Source organism: Notolepis coatsorum (genome assembly GCF_963971535.1).
Source record: "Notolepis coatsorum genome assembly, chromosome: 15".
In the NCBI taxonomy this organism is placed as follows: domain Eukaryota; kingdom Metazoa; phylum Chordata; class Actinopteri; order Aulopiformes; family Paralepididae; genus Notolepis; species Notolepis coatsorum.
This window is the reverse complement of record NC_140179.1, coordinates 71,582,827-71,604,036: the sequence shown is the minus strand read 5'-3', so window position 1 is coordinate 71,604,036 and position 21,210 is coordinate 71,582,827. Positions and strand designations below refer to the sequence as shown.

General features: G+C 43.5%; 1 protein-coding gene across 1 annotated transcript in view; it reads right to left on the bottom strand.

Annotated features, from left to right (window-relative positions):
• Window positions 1-21,210, bottom strand: part of ptn (pleiotrophin) — a gene marked incomplete at its 3' end in the record, with an annotated part of 188,721 nt that overhangs the window by 50,693 nt on the left and 116,818 nt on the right. The window contains exons 3-4 of the mRNA XM_084331036.1: window positions 13,612-13,785; window positions 5,778-5,939 (exon numbers count right to left, since the gene is read on the bottom strand). Coding sequence (XP_084187162.1) covers window positions 5,778-5,939; window positions 13,612-13,785 — 336 coding nt within the window. The remainder of the gene's footprint in view (window positions 1-5,777; window positions 5,940-13,611; window positions 13,786-21,210) is intronic.

The following is a 21,210-nucleotide window of genomic DNA, read 5'->3' as shown; positions in this document are numbered from 1 at the left end:
CCGAATGGGGCTCAAACAAGATTCCAAATGCACCCAATGTACAAATGGGGACGAAGGGACATTTATGCACATGTATTGGGACTGCTCACCAGTTAAGGCATTCTGGAAAGATGTGACCCAACAAATATCAAAACTCGTATCTTGGAATATACCTGTACACCCCTCGGTATTGCTGTTGAATGATGTTTTTGAGTTTGCAGTGAATCCACAGCTAAAGAGATTGGTTTTATCGGGTATCACAGTAGCCAAAAAGCTGATCGCATCACGCTGGTTTCAACCGGAAAAAATGTGCCGTAAAGTTTGGTTTCTTACATATCTCGATGTAATTTACCATGAAATATCTACAGCAAGAATTCTGGGTCTCAATGAATCCAAAATGTCAATGTGGTTAGAAGTGGTGGAGAGAATAAAAGCTAGCTTATAATGGTAGTGTCTGGTTAGGTGCGAGGGATAGTGGAGGTACTTCTCAAGGTGGGGTCCGGGAGGGGGGGTTTCGAGCTGAGCATACGTATGTAGGGTTTTTTTTTAGATAACAGGTATTATGGGTATATCTTATATAAAACAACTAACCAAAATGTGATCTCATTGGATGTGCCCTGACAATTAATGCTTGTATATCTTATCGTGTGTTGTCATGTTTGTTTATATGTTTGTTTTAAAAAAGAATAAAAAAATAAAATACAAAAAAAAAAAAATGACTAAATCCAGATTTAACACTGCCATTGAAAGAGGAGCTTTTTCCCTATCCAAAGATTTGGCCATAATAAGGTCATTTATAGTTCATAATAATTTTTTTTATGTATAATTCAAATGGATTATAATATATTATTGTATCTACAAATCCTTCTGTTTATTCATCTTCCCTTTATTCATTTGCTTACATTTAAAAAAAAAATTACACTTGATCTCAAGAAGGTGCTGAATGAGCTCAGCTAACATGGTGTTATTCACCGGCGAAGGTGTAAAAAAAAAAATCATCATTTATATTCTCCTTTGTTTCATCACAATTTAAGAAGAACATGCAAATTGGCCTTGTAGAAGTGGAGCAATCTTCCATTTACTTGGGCATGTACCTTTAGGATTATTATTATTTATTTAGTTTATTTATTTATTTATTTATTTTTTCAATTAAATAGTAAATGCTAGTTTGAAGAACATAATTTCATGCCTTGTAATTTCCATGGAGCATAAACAAAGCCTCTCTGTGTGCACAGTGATAGTTAAATAGAGAGATGTAGAACCCGGAGGCACCACATGGGAGTGGTTGAAACAGAATGTAGAAAAAAGTATCCTGTGTCGTACTGTTCTGCTGCATGGCCTAACAACGTTCGAGACAGGGGAGGGTAGAATTGGACAATATGAAATTGGGGACGGGAGAAAAATAGAAAAATGGGGAGAAAAAGTAGATAAAAGATAGATAGATAGATAGATAGATAGATAGATAGATAGATAGATAGATAGATAGATAGATAGATAGATAGATAGATAGATAGATAGATAGATAGATAGATAGATAGATAGATAGATAGATAGATAGATAGATAGACAGACAGACAGACAGACAGACAGACAGACAGACAGACAGACAGACAGACAGACAGACAGACAGACAGACAGACAGACAGACAGACAGACAGACAGACAGACAGACAGACAGACAGACAGACAGACAGACAGACAGACAGACAGACAGACAGACAGACAGACAGACAGACAGACAGACAGACAGACAGACAGACAGACAGACATAGATAGATAGATAGATAGATAGATAGATAGATAGATAGATAGATAGATAGATAGATAGATAGATAGATAGATAGATAGATAGATAGATAGATAGATAGATAGATAGATAGATAGATAGATAGATAGATAGATAGATCGATCGATCGATCGATCGATCGATCGATCGATCGATCGATAGATCGATAGATCGATAGATCGATAGATAGATAGATAGATAGATAGATAGATAGATAGGGGCGGCTAGGTGGCGCAGTGGGCAAGGAGCTCGCCACCAACGCAGGAGATGGATGCTGGGTTTGAGCCCAGCTATCTGCGTTGCTACCAGCTTGGCTGGTCGTTCATACTAATACAATTGGCAGTATTAGGGGGTGGGAAGCTGGTGGGTGGGGATCGGACGTTGTGGACAGCGACTCCTACAGGTCGGTTGGTGTGCCTGCGCAGTAGAATCAGGAAGCGACGAGGGCGGCGTGTCCCTCCCACGCAGACCCTCGCAGCTGAGAGATCGCGCTGTGCAGGTGAAAAGATGCGACGGCTGCCTCCTCGAGTACCGGAGGGGACACGTGATGCAAAGCTTCGTCCACATTGCAGCCGGCTTGTGGGAGGCATGGCCTAACAACGTTCGAGACAGGGGAAGGTAGAATTGGACAATACGAAATTGGGGACGGGAGAAAAATAGAAAAATGGGGAGAAAAAGTAGATAAAAGATAGATAGATAGATAGATAGATAGATAGATAGATAGATAGATAGATAGATAGATAGATAGATAGATAGATAGATAGATAGATAGATAGATAGATAGATAGATAGATAGACAGACAGACAGACAGACAGACAGACAGACAGACAGACAGACAGACAGACAGACAGACAGACAGACAGACAGACAGACAGACAGACAGACAGACAGACAGACAGACAGACAGACAGACAGACAGACAGACAGACAGACAGACAGACAGAGATAGATAGATAGATAGATAGATAGATAGATAGATAGATAGATAGATAGATAGATAGATAGATAGATAGATAGATAGATAGATAGATAGATAGATAGATAGATAGATAGATAGATAGATAGATAGATAGATAGATAGATAGATAGATAGATAGATAGATAGATAGATAGATAGATAGATAGATAGGGGCGGCTAGGTGGCGCAGTGGGCAAGGAGCTCGCCACCAACGCAGGAGATGCTGGGTTTGAGCCCAGCTCTCTGTGTTGCTACCAGCTTGGCTGGTCGTTCATACTAATACAATTGGCAGTATTAGGGGGTGGGAAGCTGGTGGGTGGGGATCGGACGTTGTGGACAGCGACTCCTACAGGTCGGTTGGTGTGCCTGCGCAGTAGAATCAGGAAGCGACGAGGGTGGCGTGTCCCTCCCACGCAGACCCTCGCAGCTGAGAGATCGCGCTGTGCAGGTGAAAAGATGCGACGGCTGCCTCCTCGAGTACCGGAGGGGACACGTGGTGTAAGGCTTCGTCCACATTGCAGCCGGCTTGTGGGAGGCATGGCCTAACAACGTTCGAGACAGGGGAGGGTAGAATTGGACAATACGAAATTGGGGACGGGAGAAAAATAGAAAAATGGGGAGAAAAAGTAGATAAAAGATAGATAGATAGATAGATAGATAGATAGATAGATAGATAGATAGATAGATAGATAGATAGATAGATAGATAGATAGATAGATAGATAGATAGATAGATAGATAGATAGATAGATAGATAGATAGATAGATAGATAGATAGATAGGGGCGGCTAGGTGGCGCAGTGGGCAAGGAGCTCGCCACCAACGCAGGAGATGCTGGGTTTGAGCCCAGCTCTCTGCGTTGCTACCAGCTTGGCTGGTCGTTCATACTAATACAATTGGCAGTATTAGGGGGTGGGAAGCTGGTGGGTGGGGATCGGACGTTGTGGACAGCGACTCCTACAGGTCGGTTGGTGTGCCTGCGCAGTAGAATCAGGAAGCGACGAGGGCGGCGTGTCCCTCCCACGCAGACCCTCGCAGCTGAGAGATCGCGCTGTGCAGGTGAAAAGATGCAACGGCTGCCTCCTCGAGTACCGGAGGGGACACGTGATGCAAAGCTTCGTCCACATTGCAGCCGGCTTGTGGGAGGCATGGCCTAACAACGTTCGAGACAGGGGAGGGTAGAATTGGACAATACGAAATTGGGGACGGGAGAAAAATAGAAAAATGGGGAGAAAAAGTAGATAAAAGATAGATAGATAGATAGATAGATAGATAGATAGATAGATAGATAGATAGATAGATAGATAGATAGATAGATAGATAGATAGATAGATAGATAGATAGATAGATAGATAGATAGATAGATAGATAGATAGATAGATAGATAGATAGATAGATAGATAGATCGAAGATCGATAGATCGATAGATCGATAGATAGATAGATAGATAGATAGATAGATAGATAGATAGATAGATAGATAGATAGATAGATAGATAGATAGATAGATAGACAGACAGACAGACAGACAGACAGACAGACAGACAGACAGACAGACAGACAGCGGCTGCGCTGCTACCAGCTTGGCTGGTCGTTCATACTAATACAATTGGCAGTATTAGGGGGTGGGAAGCTGGTGGGTGGGGATCGGACGTTGTGGACAGCGACTCCTACAGGTCGGTTGGTGTGCCTGCGCAGTAGAATCAGGAAGCGACGAGGGCGGCGTGTCCCTCCCACGCAGACCCTCGCAGCTGAGAGATCGCGCTGTGCAGGTGAAAAGATGCAACGGCTGCCTCCTCGAGTACCGGAGGGGACACGTGATGCAAAGCTTCGTCCACATTGCAGCCGGCTTGTGGGAGGCATGGCCTAACAACGTTCGAGACAGGGGAGGGTAGAATTGGACAATACGAAATTGGGGACGGGAGAAAAATAGAAAAATGGGGAGAAAAAGTAGATAAAAGATAGATAGATAGATAGATAGATAGATAGATAGATAGATAGATAGATAGATAGATAGATAGACAGACAGACAGACAGACAGACAGACAGACAGACAGACAGACAGACAGACAGACAGACAGACAGACAGACAGACAGACAGACAGACAGACAGACAGACAGACAGACAGACAGACAGACAGACAGACAGACAGACAGACAGACAGACAGACAGACAGACAGACAGACAGACAGACAGACAGACAGACAGACAGACAGACAGACAGACAGACAGACAGACAGACAGACAGACAGACAGACAGACAGACAGACAGACAGACAGACAGACAGACAGACAGACAGACAGACAGACAGACAGACAGACAGACAGACAGACAGACAGACAGACAGACAGACAGACAGACAGACAGACAGACAGACAGACAGACAGACAGACAGACAGACAGACAGACAGACAGACAGACAGACAGACAGACAGACAGACAGACAGACAGACAGACAGACAGACAGACAGACAGACAGACAGACAGACAGACAGACAGACAGACAGACAGACAGACAGACAGACAGACAGACAGACAGACAGACAGACAGACAGACAGACAGACAGACAGACAGACAGACAGACAGACAGACAGACAGACAGACAGACAGACAGACAGACAGATAGATAGATAGATAGATAGATAGATAGATAGATAGATAGATAGATAGATAGATAGATAGATAGATAGATAGATAGATAGATAGATAGATAGATAGATAGATAGATAGATAGATAGATAGATAGATAGATAGATAGATAGATAGATAGATAGATAGATAGATAGATAGATAGATAGATAGATAGATAGATAGATAGATAGATAGATAGATAGATAGATAGATAGATAGATAGATAGATAGATAGATAGATAGATAGATAGATAGATAGATAGATAGATAGATAGATAGATAGATAGATAGATAGATAGATAGATAGATATTTGTATAACTAGGAGATTGTTTTGGGTGAGCTAAAGTAAGCTATGGTCAGGAAATAGGTGTGAAATAGGTGTGCTGATTAGTGAACGGTTGGGGGTTACAATAAGCCTACCTTGCAGCTTGGTCTTGGGGATCTTTCCACAGGGCTTGGTGGCGGTGACCGTGGTGGCACAGGTGGCATCCATCAGAGCCCGTTTCAGCACGCCTGTCCTGTTCTTCTTCCCTGTGGCAAGGTCACACTCCCCCCACGCCTGGAAGTCATATTTGCATTCACCTACGAGAGGAGAGAGAGAGAGAGAGAGAGAGAGAGAGAGAGAGAGAGAGAGAGAGAGAGAGAGAGAGAGAGAGAGAGAGAGAGAGAGAGAGAGAGAGAGAGAGAGAGAGAGAGAGAGAGAGAGAGAGAGAGAGAAGAAGAAAAACAATCTCCATATTAACACGCAATTACACCCATTCAGAAATGCCATCAATCAAAGGCTGTTGTTTAGTGATCCTCTCTCTCTCTGGCCGCACCGGGATGAATCCAGCTGATCAGATTTCAAATTACATACGTCGACAATTACAGCCGGTGATACGGTTCGTTGGTTAGACCATGTATAGCCTCTGCTCTGCATCAGTCAGTAGGAACAAGTCTCCTTCGAGCCTTGACGGGGGAGACGGTCGTGAGTCATCTGCTTTAAAGTGACCATTTGACAAGGACCATCATCCGTTTCTTTAGTCGCACAGGAACGGGCCCGAGAAGTGGCTGAGTGAACGTCTAAAGAGTTCTCCAACACTTCAGATTCACTCCAGTGCTCGTGTATAAGCAGCGGTCCAGGGCCGGTCCTGAGGCACCAATGTGTCTTGCGCAGCCCCCCCCCCCCAGGTAGACACACATTATACACTTTACCCATACGTTGAACGCCAAAAACGAGTATACTCGTTTTTATGTTTTTTTTTAAATTATTATCATACTAAACAGTCCTCCAGAGCTTGTGTGTGATCCTGGTAACCCTAAGATAATGAGAATTGAAATGACGATCGAATCCCGATAGGTGGCAGTCTCGCCTACCTTTTGATCTGGGCTAGTTTTCCGTGGGGGGGCCACAGTAGCCAGCAAACGGTCTGCCCTGGCAATGGCGACGCGTGGAGCGAACTATTGGAGATTATTATGAAGATGGATGGATGGATGGATGGATGGATGGATGGATGGATGGATGGATGGATGGATGGATGGATGGATGGATGGATGGATGGATGGATGGATGGATGGATGGATGGATGGATGGATGGATGGATGGATGGATGGATGGATGGATGGATGGATGAAGAGGACAAAAAGTGACGATCACACTTATGGATGATAAGGTGCGTTTTCACCAGACTACATTGGACTCAGCACTTCTGGTAAATCATAAAAATACTATAGTCAAACGTGGTAGTCGCCGGAGTTGAGAGCACTACAGAGCCAACTAACGTTCGGCAATGACGATCGCATAGAGCAAACTATTGGAGATTATTATGAAGAGGACAAACGGTGACGATCCATCCATAACATAAGGTGCGTTTTCACCAGACTACGTTGGACTCTAGTATTTTCAAACCGGCCGAGGATGTATTTGTTCTCCGCTCCGCGGTATTCACCGCCAGAGCCAACCAACGTTATTTATTTAAATTGTTCCTGTGCAGACTCAGACACTTCGGAGCAAGAGTGGATTGGGTTTTGGTGGACCTGCTGACAAAGGTAATGTCTATTTTACCGAACCCCATCATAAAACATGCCTTTGTGATCCCAGCCTCCCAGACTTATTTTTACAAAGAAAGAGTAAAGAAAATGCATTTCTTGTATTTATGTGTATGTGTCTGTCCCCTAATTATGCCCAGACAATGAAATTAATTAGTCTGTAAAAGGTTGGCAAGATATTAATATTGGACTCCATTAAGTTGGATTTGTGACACTGTTTTGATTCCACATAGTAGAAAGGGAGCCTTTATTTATCTGTGAGGTTGGACACAATTATATTGTGTGATTTGCTTTAGAAGTGTGAGGGATGCGTGTGATTACTCATATTACTGAATAATGTAACATTTAGCTATTGGGCTTTGCCATGTTATGATTATATGCAGCATATGTTAGATGCAGTACCTTTGTTCTTCTGGACAATATTTGTCATTTTGGTTATTTATTTGATTTAATAAACCAACATTTGCATAAGGCAAGCATATCTATCCATCCCCCATGTATATACGAGTATTAAACACCCTCAAAGGAACTTTTTGATTGCATTTTGTATTTATTCTCACAATGAAAGCACCTCGCCGAATCGTGTTGTATTTTTTCATGTCAAATTAAAGCAGTTTTACTACCCTCCATGTTCACTACTTATTTCATTATTATTATTATTATCTCCCGAAAATACATTTCACACAAGTTCCTTCATTTGATACTGAAGTAGGCCCCCCACCGCCCCACAACGCATAATCAAAGAATGCAGGATTGTAGTGCACAGCCGTGACCTTTGTGCACTATAGAAATGTGTTTAAAATGTAATTCAAATAAAATCCAAGGCGACTCTTTCTGGTCCATAGATAAAGCCGTTACTGAATGGCTAATGCACTTTGCACCCTGAATGATGAAGGAATCCGTGGTCCGACTGCTTGTCACATTGTCTAAAATGAGTAAATAGCTGATTTCTTTTTTTTTTCTTTTTTTTTTTTACCTGGAAGCACCTCTCCAATTGACCTACAGTATATATCAAACCTCTGCCCTCTTTTCTTGATCCTTTTAATCAAAGTTTGGGGAAAAAGAAGACAAGGTTTGAGATAAATCTGAAAAAAAAAATTGAAATAAAAGAACAGACTGTCTTTTTATGCTACTATTCCTATACTACTACCTATCTTGCTAATTATGTCTATACTACTATGCACTCAGAGTGTAACGCTCAAGCTTGATACTATTTGACGAACATGCCACTGACCCTGCCAGAGATGTAGCCTATACCCTTCCTGGTGACTGTAAGTCGCTTTGGATAAAAACCGTCAGCTAAATGACAAAATTGTAAATTGTAATTGTAATTGTAATTGTAAATTGTGTATGTGTGTGTGTGCGCGTGCGAGTGTGTGCGTGCGTGCGTGTGTGTGTGCATGCGTGTGTGTGTGGGTGTGTGTGTGCGTGTGCGTGCGTGCGTGCGTGCGTGCGTGCGTGCGTGCGTGCGTGCATGCGTGCGTGCGTGCGTGTGTGTGTGTGTGTGTGTGTGTGTGTGTGTGCGTGCGTGCGTGTGTGCGTGCGTGCGTGTGTGCATGCGTGTGTGCGTGTGTGTGTGTGTGTGTGCGTGCGTGCGTGCGTGCATGCTTGTGTGTGTGTGTGTGTGTGTGTGTGTGTGCGTGCCTGTGTAACCTCTCCTATCTCCCTCCATTATTTCCGTAGCACTGCACAGCGTGTCTCCAGCCTGGCTCCCCTGTGTACCGTGACGCTGCATGGCTGTGTTGCTCATTTCCCTGCTTCCTCTCAGATGAAAGACTTGGCCCGGTGTCACCTATGACCCCCATAGCCACTAAGATCCCTTTGGGGAGGGAGGGAGGGAGGGACGGAGAGTGGGAGGGAGGGACGGAGAGCGGGGGCAGGAGAGCGGGGGAACGACGGGGACCATTGTTGTCGGGAGGAATCCTACGGGGACTTCCTAAACACGGAGCTCTAAAAGCGTGTGCCTCCCTATATATAATTTGGCTTTGAGACCTTCCCCCCTCGGCCCCCCGGGGGAGGATGTGGCCGGCGGCAGCAGCACGCGCTCTGTTTGGAGATGTCACATACAAGTGCCATGCACACAAACAAACGCTAGCACACGAGCACACACACTAGGGATGGGTACCGAATCCGGTACTTTTAAAGGAACACTCCAACATTTTGGGAAATTATCTTATTTAACATATCTTCCCTGGAGTTAGACAAGAAGATACATACTTTTTGTCTCTCTGCACGCATTAGGCTTAGGGAACGCCTGGACCGTTAGCCTAGCTTAGCTTCATCACTGGAAGTGGGTCATACATTTACCCGAGTTCCCAACAATAATGTATTTTTCTTTTTCATGCTCTGTCATTTATCAATTATGGTGAAGTGAGTGACGTCCAGCAGGATCCACCAGAAGTCTCCCAGAGTCTCCTAGTCGCACAAGTCACACAAGTCTCCCAGTCTCCCAGTCACACAAGTCTCCCAGTCTCCCTGTCACACAAGTCTCCAGTCACACGAGTCTCCCAGTCACACAAGTCTCCCAGTCACATGAGTCTCCAGTCACATGAGTCTCCTAGTCACACAAGTCTCCCAGTCACACGAGTATCTAATGGCGCTTTTCCACTGCATGGTACCTACTCTACTCTACTCTACTCTACTCTACTCTACTCTACTCTACTCTACTCTACTCTACTCTACTCTACTCGCTTTAGGTACCTGGTACTTCGTTCCTTTTCCACTGCAGGTACTAAAATAAAGTACTCAGTTTGTCTCCGTGTGGGGAGGCGGGGCTGCTGCTGCTGGTGTACAGCTGAGAGCTCCATAGCTCTGTGAGAGCTCCAGCATAGCTATGTCCGTGAGCTAGTAGGCGCAAGCCAGAGTAAAACAGTTTTCAATCAATCAATCAATCAATAACAACATTAACGAGACTCTCGTTGTGTCTATTCTGCTAACGCTACCGTTACCTCTCATTGTGTCTATTCTACAAGCGTTAACGTTAGCTAGGCTGTCTATGCTAACGTTAACGTTAGCATTAGCTAACAAGCTGTAACGTTACCAGTCGCGTCTATTTGCTAACGTTAGCATTAGGTAATAACCGGTTTAAAATGGATGGTGATTACCTCACGTTGTGTCTATTCTACTAGCATTAACGTTACTCATACAAACAATCAATAGCGAGTTATATTGATCACGCTATGTACGATAGCCATGCTAAAACGCTAGCACAACATAAGCTTAAGCCTTAACAAGTCAGCGCTCTTTTTGCGAGACTAAACTCTCCGCTCGGTGGCAAATTGTGTTGATGTCGGTTTTGTTTCATCAATAAATGAGGCAGAATACACAGTGACTGTATCCTTTTTTATTGCACTTGTTTCGTGCTGCAAACATACATATGACATTCTACGCGAGCCATTCAAGATGGCGGCTTTCTGTTTTCGTTCAGACTCTCCAAACAGTGACGCGTCTCTCTTCTGTTCTGACCAATCAGTGGTCTGCAGTTTTTCACGTGACTTTTGTGGTACCAGTTCTACTCGCTTGGCTCGCGCTAAGAACCTCGACAGAGCAGGGACTAAAAAAGTACCCAAAAAGTACCGAAAAAGTACCTGGTACCAGGTACTTTGGTAATGGAAAACCGAAAATACCGAGTAGAGTAGAGTAGAGTAGAGTAGAGTAGAGTAGGTACCATGCAGTGGATAAGCGCCATAAGTCACACAAGTCACACGAGTCTCCCAGTCACACAAGTCTCCCAGTCACACAAGTCTCCCAGTCACACAAGTCACACAAGTCTCCCAGTCACACAAGTTATTATGGTTCTTCAGTGGAAGGGTTTTATTTGTATCTGTGATAAATGTAAAGATCCTGACGTTTGAGGTTGTCATTGGTAATACTTACATAGGATTTCATGAACTGGTCAATAGAGCAGGGCCTGTATTCATCAAGACCCTCGCGGTTTGGTTGAGTTTAGTCTTAATCAGGGCTTGACTTTTTGGCTCACCAGCCACTGTGGCTAGTGTTTTCCAAAGTCACTAGCCACTCAGCATTTTCACCAGCCAAAAATCACACACACACACACACACACACACACACACACACACACACACACACACACACACACACACACACACACACACACACACACACACACACACACACACACACACAAACACACACACACACACACACTCACACACACACACACACACACACACACACACACACACACTCAGAGAGAGAGACTCTTCACTATGACTCTAAAGCGGTGACGCTGCATGGTCTACCCGCCAAAGTGGCTGGTAAGAGTGATGGAGTTACACGCCACTGCCCAATTCTACCCGCATTTGGTGGGTGGCGGGTGTTAATGTCAAGCCCTGGTCTTAATACTTGTAATCTGTGTTCCATACTCTGTAATGCCTGACAAATTCCACCGACTGAGCTCAGTTGTGGTTTACCATATTTATACATCAGAAGATAGGTTAAGGTCAGGTTAGGTTTAGGCAAGGAAAAGGAATGGTTACGATTAGGGTTTGGTTCAGGTATTGGTAAACAATTTATATTACGTTTAAACCAGCTGGTTAAATGCATATTGTTTTTGCTAAACTTGTTTAACAAGTGTGTGTAATTAACATATATGGTCAGTGCTGGTCATTTAGAAAAAATTGTTATTAAAATGTAATTCTAATTCTAAAACATCAGACCCCCAGTCTGATGTTTTAGAATTAGAATTACATTTTAATAACTATTTTTTAAAGGGCCACGTTGCTGATTCTTAACATGAATCCTATATTGTTCTGTTGTGAATCGGACATAAAACCAAAGTGTTCCGTGCCCCGGAGCCTGGACCACTTCTGCCCCTCCACTCCACCGGACCGGACCACTTCGCCGAGAGCAGATCTCTAGTGAACTGCAGACTCTATCTCCTCAACTACTTTCAACCGTAGTAAAGCCCAACTCTCTAGCGGTGGTGGCGGAGAGGAGGAGCCGTGCTAAGCTCCATGCCATCAGGGACAACCCCTCCCACCCACTATAGACACACTTGGCTGACAGGAGGAGCACGTTCAGTGGTAGACTAAGACTCCCGAGATGCACTGAACGGCACAGGAAGTCCTTCAGTCCGACAGCCATCAGACTTTACAATGCATCACTGTGTCTCACTGCATCAATGAGCACAGGGTGACAGCACTATCTTCCTGGACTTTTACTTTTAAAACAACATTGTTCAATATTACACTTACTGTACACTTACTGTAGATTTCTGTATATTTTTACTGTATATTTTATATTATAATGTATATACATAACATAGGAAATGTAAATCCCGGACCGTATTTTATTCTTAGGCTTATTTTATTCTTTATTCTTAGGCTTATTTTTATTCTTATTCATGACTTTGTTTTGTCTACCTAAATGTTTACTGTTTACTGTGAGCCATTTGTAGTGCCAAATTTCCCTCGGGATGAATAAAGTATTTCTATTCTATTCTATTCAAAGAAATTTAAGAAACGGTTCAGGAAAAAGTCTCTGCAATTCACTAAAGTTAGAGGTTTGCCCTCCACTGGCTGACGTCAGCAGAACATGTACAATTTGATGTCCGATCGTCGCATACTCTCCACAAAAACAGAATGATATGATTCAGGTTTAACCCTCGAGTCAACCTTCAAAAAACCCACTAACTGTCTCCCTAGTGACCGAAACTGCAATCTCTGTAAAACATATCTTTTTCATGTATTGTTCCAATTTTCTTTCATGAATATCATTATTAACTTCAGTCCTCACCATACATATAGAATATTTAAAAAATGTCAGGATTTTAACCATTTCTTAAATTAGGGTTAGGGTTAGGGTTAGGGTTAGGGTTAGGGTTAGGGTTGGGGTTGGGGTTGGGGTTGGGGTTAGAGTTAGGGTTAGGGTTAGGGTTAGGGGGTTAGGGTTACCCTAGGGTTACCCTAACCCTAACTCTAACCCTAACCCTAACCCCCTAACCCTAACCTGTCCAGTTCTGCGACTAGGGTGAAAGGTGTGACACTTGTTGTTCACACGCTTAATAGTGACTGTTTAAAAAAAATATGTGATACTGAGCTACTTTTTTGGCATATACATAAAATCTAGCCAACGCTATCTACAGCTTTTTGACCAGAACTGCGACAAGGGTGACTCGATGGTTAAAAATCGTCCAAAAAACGCCTCTTCAGAACATGATTAGAACGCCAATGAATTCCTGCATCTGAGCACATTCTTCCATCACCTCCAAACTTCTTCTTCCAGTTGCAGGGTATCTTGCAGCGCTGGGTCTTGATGGTCTGCTTGCAGTCGGTGCCGGTGCGCGTGCCTTCCCTGGTCCCCAGGCCACAGTCTCCCTCGTTGGCTACGCACACACTCCACTGCCACTCTCCACAGTCCGACCGGCGCTCTTTCTTCCCTATAGGATAACACCGTAGACAATAGTTTTCACATCAATTATATTTCTAAAACATGGATATTCTCTTATCATTTTTATTTCTATGGATTGCGTTCAACCAATCAGTGCAGGCCTCACACTCAGAATGCTTAATGTAGTTATCTTTCTTCCGACGTGGCTGCCTGTAATCATTTGGTAAACCACTTTCAAAAGTAAATGTGCAACTTCTGTGCAGTGGTAGATAAAACATTGGAAAAACATTTTTGTAGACATATTTCTCATATCATAGCAAACCGTATTACACACGGTAACCATAATTTCTTCCCACATCAAGGACAAACTTCCTATATCAAGGAAAAAATTTTAAACAATTTTGTCCTTGATGTGGGAAGAAATAACGGTTACCGTGTGTGCATTGGACATTCTAAACCTTCCATGAAAGGCCTTTATTGTCCTATTTCTCTATGACATTACAATGTAGACAGAAGGCATATTGCTGTTGCCTGAGAGGAGGGGGTAAATGCCACCAGCTCTCCCAGGAGTAAAAAAAAAAAAAAAATATATTGAAATAACCTCAGTGATTCACCAAATTAGAAATTTTTTAGATTGTAAAATCAATAGATACATGTTAAGCTTCGTCTTTTCATTTACAAAACAGTTGATACCGTACAACAGCTATAAACAGCAAAATCCCTTTTCATTTTAACTGGCTCAACCCCCTCCCTCCATGAGACCCCTCTTTTCGTGGCAGTACGATAGTGAAACAGGGTAATTGCACCAATGCTGTGCTCTGGTCACATCTACAGTATAATTGCCATGGATGCGACGGAAGCCAGGGAGACAGTCACAGAGATATGGCTCTTCAGCAGAAGGGCAAAGCATTTGAATCTATAAAGATCTGCAAATGCATCTGGCTGTCATTGCAAATCTAACAGCCAGCTACCCCTGTTTAAATTACATATATGCAAGAAAATCTTGACATGATCTTAAATTTCCATCAAATTACCATTCATACATACAGTCATACATTCAAATAGGAAATCTTCCTGTCAATCTTCACTAAGTGCTGTTGTCTACAATGAGACCAGAGGGACGGAAGATTCAGAGGAAAGTGTAAAAGAAGGAAGAGTCATCACGTCAGAATACCAGCGTTCTATGCTCTGCTTGGTGCCAGACTTTGGTGCCAGTGCTATTGAAGTTTTTTCTTTTTTACTATTGAAAATAAGATAAGATGATCCTTTATTAATCCCCTTGGGGAAATTCGGGTGTCAAAGCAGCATGTGGGGGGGGGATACAGAGCTTCACAGTCCTATACAGTCCAATATCTATATACAATATAATATAAAAAAGTACAAAATACAAGATAGTCCAGATCGCTCCGACGAGACTGTGCTTTATTTTGTTAATTTTTATAGTATTAGGAGTTTTATTTGCACCAACTGTTGGTGCATTATATGTGTATGACCGTCAGTCAATCATTGACATTGGATTAAGAAAAACTTACCGTTTGGATTGCTCTCTGGATCGGATCGCTGAACAGCAGAAATGGCCCGCCGAGATCCTTTGTTATGCCGGCCATGGCCAAGACGCCAAGAAGCCGCCGCGAAGACGAGGAAAGAGAGCCGGGGTCCGGAACAGACTGAGGTCCAAACGACACAGAACCACATTGCCCAGCATATTGTTGGCCAATGTGCAATCGATAGGAAACAAATTGGACGACATCAGAGCAAGGATCCAATTCCAGAGGGACATTCGGGATTGTAACGTCCTCTGTTTCACAGAAACTTGGCTGAGTCCAGATGTCCCGAACCACGCAATAGAACCGGCAGACCATTTCTTCGTTCTCCGCAAAGACCGGACGGCAGAAGAGTCATTAAAGAAGAAAGGAGGCGGCATTGCCTTCATGATAAACAAGGAGTGGTGCGATGTAGGCAACACAAAGGAAATGTCTAACCACTGCTCCCCAGACCTGGAGTTTATCACGATAAAATGTCGACCCTTCTTCCTCCCAAGAGAGTTAACGTCCATCATCCTCATCGGAGTGTACATTCCACCACACGCGAACACTGAGGTCGCACTTTCAAAACTTCACGACGAGGTAAACAAACTCCAGGCAGCTAACGTTGACGCGGCCATTTTGGTCTTGGGGGATTTCAACAGCGCGCGTCTTAAAAAGGTGCTGCCGAATTTCTATCAGCATGTGACCTGTCCCACCAGAGGCGAGAACATATTAGACCATGTATACTCGCAATTTAAGAATGGGTACAAGTCACAGGCTCTTAGTCCATTCGGTAAAAGCGATCACGCTGCAATTTTTCTTTTGCCTAAGTACAAACAGTGTCTCAAGCGAACGCCGGTGGTCTCGCGAGAGGTTAAGCGTTGGGCCGTGACGTCAGTGGAGTCACTCCAAGCAGTGCTGGGAAGCACAGAATGGAGTGTATTCCGTGATAACACAGCCAATATTAACGAATACACCGAAACGGTGATTGACTATGTCTGTACTCAGGTAGAAGTAATAATCCCCACCACCAAAATTAATATCTACCCAAATCAAAAGCCCTGGGTAGACAAATCCGTCCGTGAGGCTCTGAAAGTGCGCACATCAGCATACAACACCGGGCTGGTGACAGGCAACATGGAAGAACACAAGATGGCAAGATACAACGTCAGGAGAGCAGTAATAGAGGCAAAACGGCGTTACAGGGATAAAGTTGAACTTCAGTTTGAACAGGCTGACTCTAGAGGCATGTGGCAGGGCCTCAGAACAATGACAGACTACAAAGGAACCCCCCTCAAACTGAACAGTGACATCTCCTTAGCAAATGATCTCAACTCCTTCTATGCGAGGTTTGAGGCTGTGAATAACAACACCAGCCTACAAACCACGGCAATGGGGGGGGGGGGGTCTGCTGATGGAGACTCAGTGTTCAGGGTAACAGAGCATGAGGTGAGACGGATCTTTAAAAAAGTGGATATCAGGAAGGCAGCAGGACCGGACGGCATCCCCGGCCGCGTCCTAAAAGTCTGTGCCGACCAACTGGCCCCGGTATTCACTGACATCTTCAACCTGTCCTTGGAACAGGCCGTCATCCCCACCTGTCTGAAGAAGTCCACCATCATCCCTGTACCCAAAAAATCTACGCCCGCTTGCCTCAACGACTACCGCCCTGTAGCCCTCACCTCCATAGCCATGAAGTGCTTTGAGAAGCTAGTGAAGGGCTACATCTGTTCCTCCCTCCCCATCAACCTGGACCCTCTGCAATTTGCATATCGCCCCAACAGGTCCACGGAGGACGCCATAGCCCATGTGCTGCACACAGCAGCATCACATCTGGACAAGAGGAAGGGGAACTATGTGAGAATGCTGTTCATCGACTACAGCTCAGCATTCAATACCATAGTCCCCTCCAAACTCATAGCCAAGCTCAGGGACCTGGGCTTGAACTATGACCTGTGCCAGTGGGTCCTGGACTTCCTGACGGGCAGACCCCAGGTGGTAAGAGCCGGCAACTGCACCTCCTCATCCATCACGCTCAACATAGGGGCCCCCCAGGGCTGTGTTCTGAGCCCCCTCCTCTACTCCCTGTACACACATGACTGCGTAGCACAGCGGAACAACAACACCATCATCAAATTTGCTGATGACACAGTAGTGGTGGGCCTGATCTCTGCCAACGACGAAAGGGCCTACCTGGAAGAGGTAGAGAACCTGTCACAGTGGTGTCAGGAGAACTGCCTCTCCCTGAACGTCAGCAAAACAAAAGAGATGATTGTGGACTTCAGGAGGTCGGGGGTCAAGGACTACAGCCCCCTCAGCATCGACGGGGCACCAGTTGAGAGAGTGAACAGTTTCAAGTACCTCGGAGCCCACATATCCGAGGACTTGACATGGACCACACACATTGACAGTGTTGTGAAGAAGGCACGACAACGCCTCTACTTCCTCAGGCGCCTAAGGAAGTTCCAAGTCAGTCAGAAGATCCTTAGGAACTTCTACTCATGTACAATAGAGAGCATCCTGACCGGCAACATCACCTCCTGGTTTGGGAATAGCACTGCACAAGACCGTAGCAGACTACAAAGAGTGACACGTTCAGCCGAACGCACAATTAGAGGGGGGCTTCCCACCCTCCAGAACATTTACAACAAGCGGTGCAAGGGGAAGGCTAAGAGAATTATTAAGGACTCGAGCCACCCGAACAACTGCCTCTTTGAACTGCTGCCGTCAGGCAAGCGATACCGGAGTCTTATGGCGAGCACAGAAAGACTCAGAAGGAGCTTCTATCCCCAGGCCATCAGGCTGCTAAACGAACAATAATCGCTAAACGAACAATAATCACTATGCAACAACCATCAAATGCACACAGCACACACACCCACAAGCACACACTCACTCAAACAAACAACACACTGCAGCACCCACTCTCCACACTTTAGATCACACAAACACACTTACACTTTATATTTATTGATAAAGGATTTGCACTACAACTCGTACACCTACTGTGAATTGTACCTAAACTGCACCTCGTCCATTTATGCCTTGCACTATATAGTATTGTATATTAGTACACTGCACAGTATTGTATATTGTATGGTAACTACGTCTACGAACATTGTACATATGTCTAAACTGAACACTGTGACCTCTTTTTTTACTTCTAATTTTTACTATGTTTTTATTTCATACTTATCTTGTCATGCACAGTCTCTGGAGCGCAACAGTAAGAAGCATTTTGTACAAAAGTATTCTGTACTTCTGTATGACAACTATTAAAGAAACTTGAACTTGAAACTTTTGATTGATTGATTGAAAACTTTATTAACAGATTGCAGAATGGGTACAGTACAGTACAGCTCAATACATACAATTGTTAAGGGGATGCAGACCAGAGAAAGACTTTCGTCTTGTTTACATCGGGGATACGTGTCTCTAGTACATAATACAAGATAGTCAGTCCAGTGATTATGAGTCTCTAGTTCTGACAATGATAGTTCTGGCAGCAGAGCTGGCCGGCCGTCCGAGCCCTTTGTTGTAGAGCCAGCTCTCTGAGGAAACATCAACCGATCAAACGGTAGCTAGTTAACAACTCAACAAATTGCAGATGATTCTGAGATCCGAGGTAATAACCTGTTTAAATTACATTTAAATAAAGGTCATAAACAAGGAGATGGCTGATCCTATTCACCTCAATGTCGGGCCGAACAGAAAGTCTCCACACTTCGCACCAGTGTTACAGTTTAAGTTTATTTGCAAAAGGGACAGTGCATATTAATCAACATTAAAAATGTAAATATTAGGGATGCTCGATATTGGCTTTTTTACCGATACCGATATACCGATATTGTCCAACTCTTAATTTCCGATACCGATATCAACCGATATCAACCGATACCGATATATGCAGGGTTCCACCCCCCCCCCCCCCCCCCAAAAATGGAATAATTTCAGGTAATTAACATTACATATCTCTTGTTGTGGAATTAACACAACATTATGCATACTTTTGACAATAAATAAAATCAGAATTTGTTCTTACTTGCTTGCCTGGGTAAATAAAGGTTATAGAAATGTAAAAAAAATATATATATATATATATATTTTTTTTTTTAAACCGATACCGATATTTTCCGATATCACATTTTAATGCCGATATCGCCCGATAATATCGGTAGGCCGATAATATCGGACATCCCTAGTAAATATGCCAGAATTTGCCAGAAGGCTAGATTGCATCTGTAGTCCCTGGCCAAGATGTTAAAAAGGGCATCAACCTAAAGTGATAAAAAAAAAAAGGTTATCACACATAACATACATCAAATAGGCCTACATAAAATACAATTCATCATCACAATATACACATTTTTACAAAAATACACATATAAAACAGAATAAAGCTGAATTGCATACACACACAGTTAATGAATTTAGCTGTGGGTGCAGCTCTGGTGTTTTCTTTTTTTTTTGAATATTTTATTTTGATTTTCCATTATTCAAAACATACACAAATGACAATACTGAGACAATTACAGGACAGTAATAACAGCAACAATAACAACAACTACATGTGGGTGCCTATATACGCCTATGGTAAATGGTTGTAAATGTGCAAGATAAAGTGATAAAGGTCCCTACATATGTAAACAAACACATCAGGAAAACAGAAACAAACGACAACAACAAAAAACGGAACAAAAAATAACAATATTTTCAGAGACATTGAGAGATACAGGATGTCCTCAACACATCTTTAACACATCTTTACCAGAATGGAGCTACTAGAGAGATCAATGAGAAGGTCATTCAGTCAAGTCGGGTGGGAGATCTCCAAGATAGTCCAGAAAAGGCTGCCAAATTTTATTGAAATGATCAATGTTATATTATGAATTTGTGATATGGCCTCACAGACCCGCTCCCAGAAACTTTGCAGTTTGATGCAATGCCAAGTGGAGTGAAGGAACGTGCCCTCCTCCTGGCCACACCTAAAACAGAGGGGCGAGATACTAGAGTTGAACCCATGTAATTTGGAGGGGGTAAAATAGACCTGATGCAGGAAATTGAATTGAATCAGTCTATATCTTGAATTTAGTGTGCATGTGACCCCATCATTACATAGGTCCTCCCAGAGGCCTGGATCAATTTCTGTGTCCAAATCTCTCTCCCATCTAGTCCTGGACCTATCAGGTTCAGTGGTCGGCAGAGAGGGTAGTAAGGTGTTATAGACTTGAGAGATGGTTCTCACCATCCTTTGATCATTATGAAAAAGACTTTCAATGGGAGATTTTTTTGGTAGTTTCCATTGACCTTGAGTGTTAACCCTCACAAAATCTCTTAGTTGCAGGTATTTAAAGAAATCTCTTCCAGGAAGTTGATATTTCTCTTTCATTTGCTGGAAGGACATAAAAACCGCATTTTCATAACAATGTTCCAGTCGAGTGATACCTTGTAAAGGCCGGCCCTCATTTATCAACGTGACGTACACACAGATATGTGCTTAACCCGTGTGTACGACCATTTCTAAGCAAAGTGTGGGATTTATCAATTCGAACTTGAACTTGACTTTGTGCTTATGTCTACGCACAGCTCTGAGCATGCTTAGCTGACGCCCAGTGGTAGAATATCGTTACTACGGCATATGCGCTCCTCAGTGCATGCATTAGTTTCAACGCGGAAATAAGCTTCCGTGCATTACTTCCAACACTGGCGTGTTCAACTTCTGTATGACCCGTAATTCATTATAGTTCATTGTAACATAGCGACAGTAGTGTAATTATAACGGGCTCATGCGGGAACAAGAGGTTGGCTTGCTTGTTTGGCACGGGGGGCAGAAGCAGAACACCCACCTCCAAACGCCATTAAATATTGTTTCAAATAAAAAGCGACATACTATTATTTTGTGTCATGTTTCCAAATAAGATTGGCCACAACGGAATGCTTTCTACTTC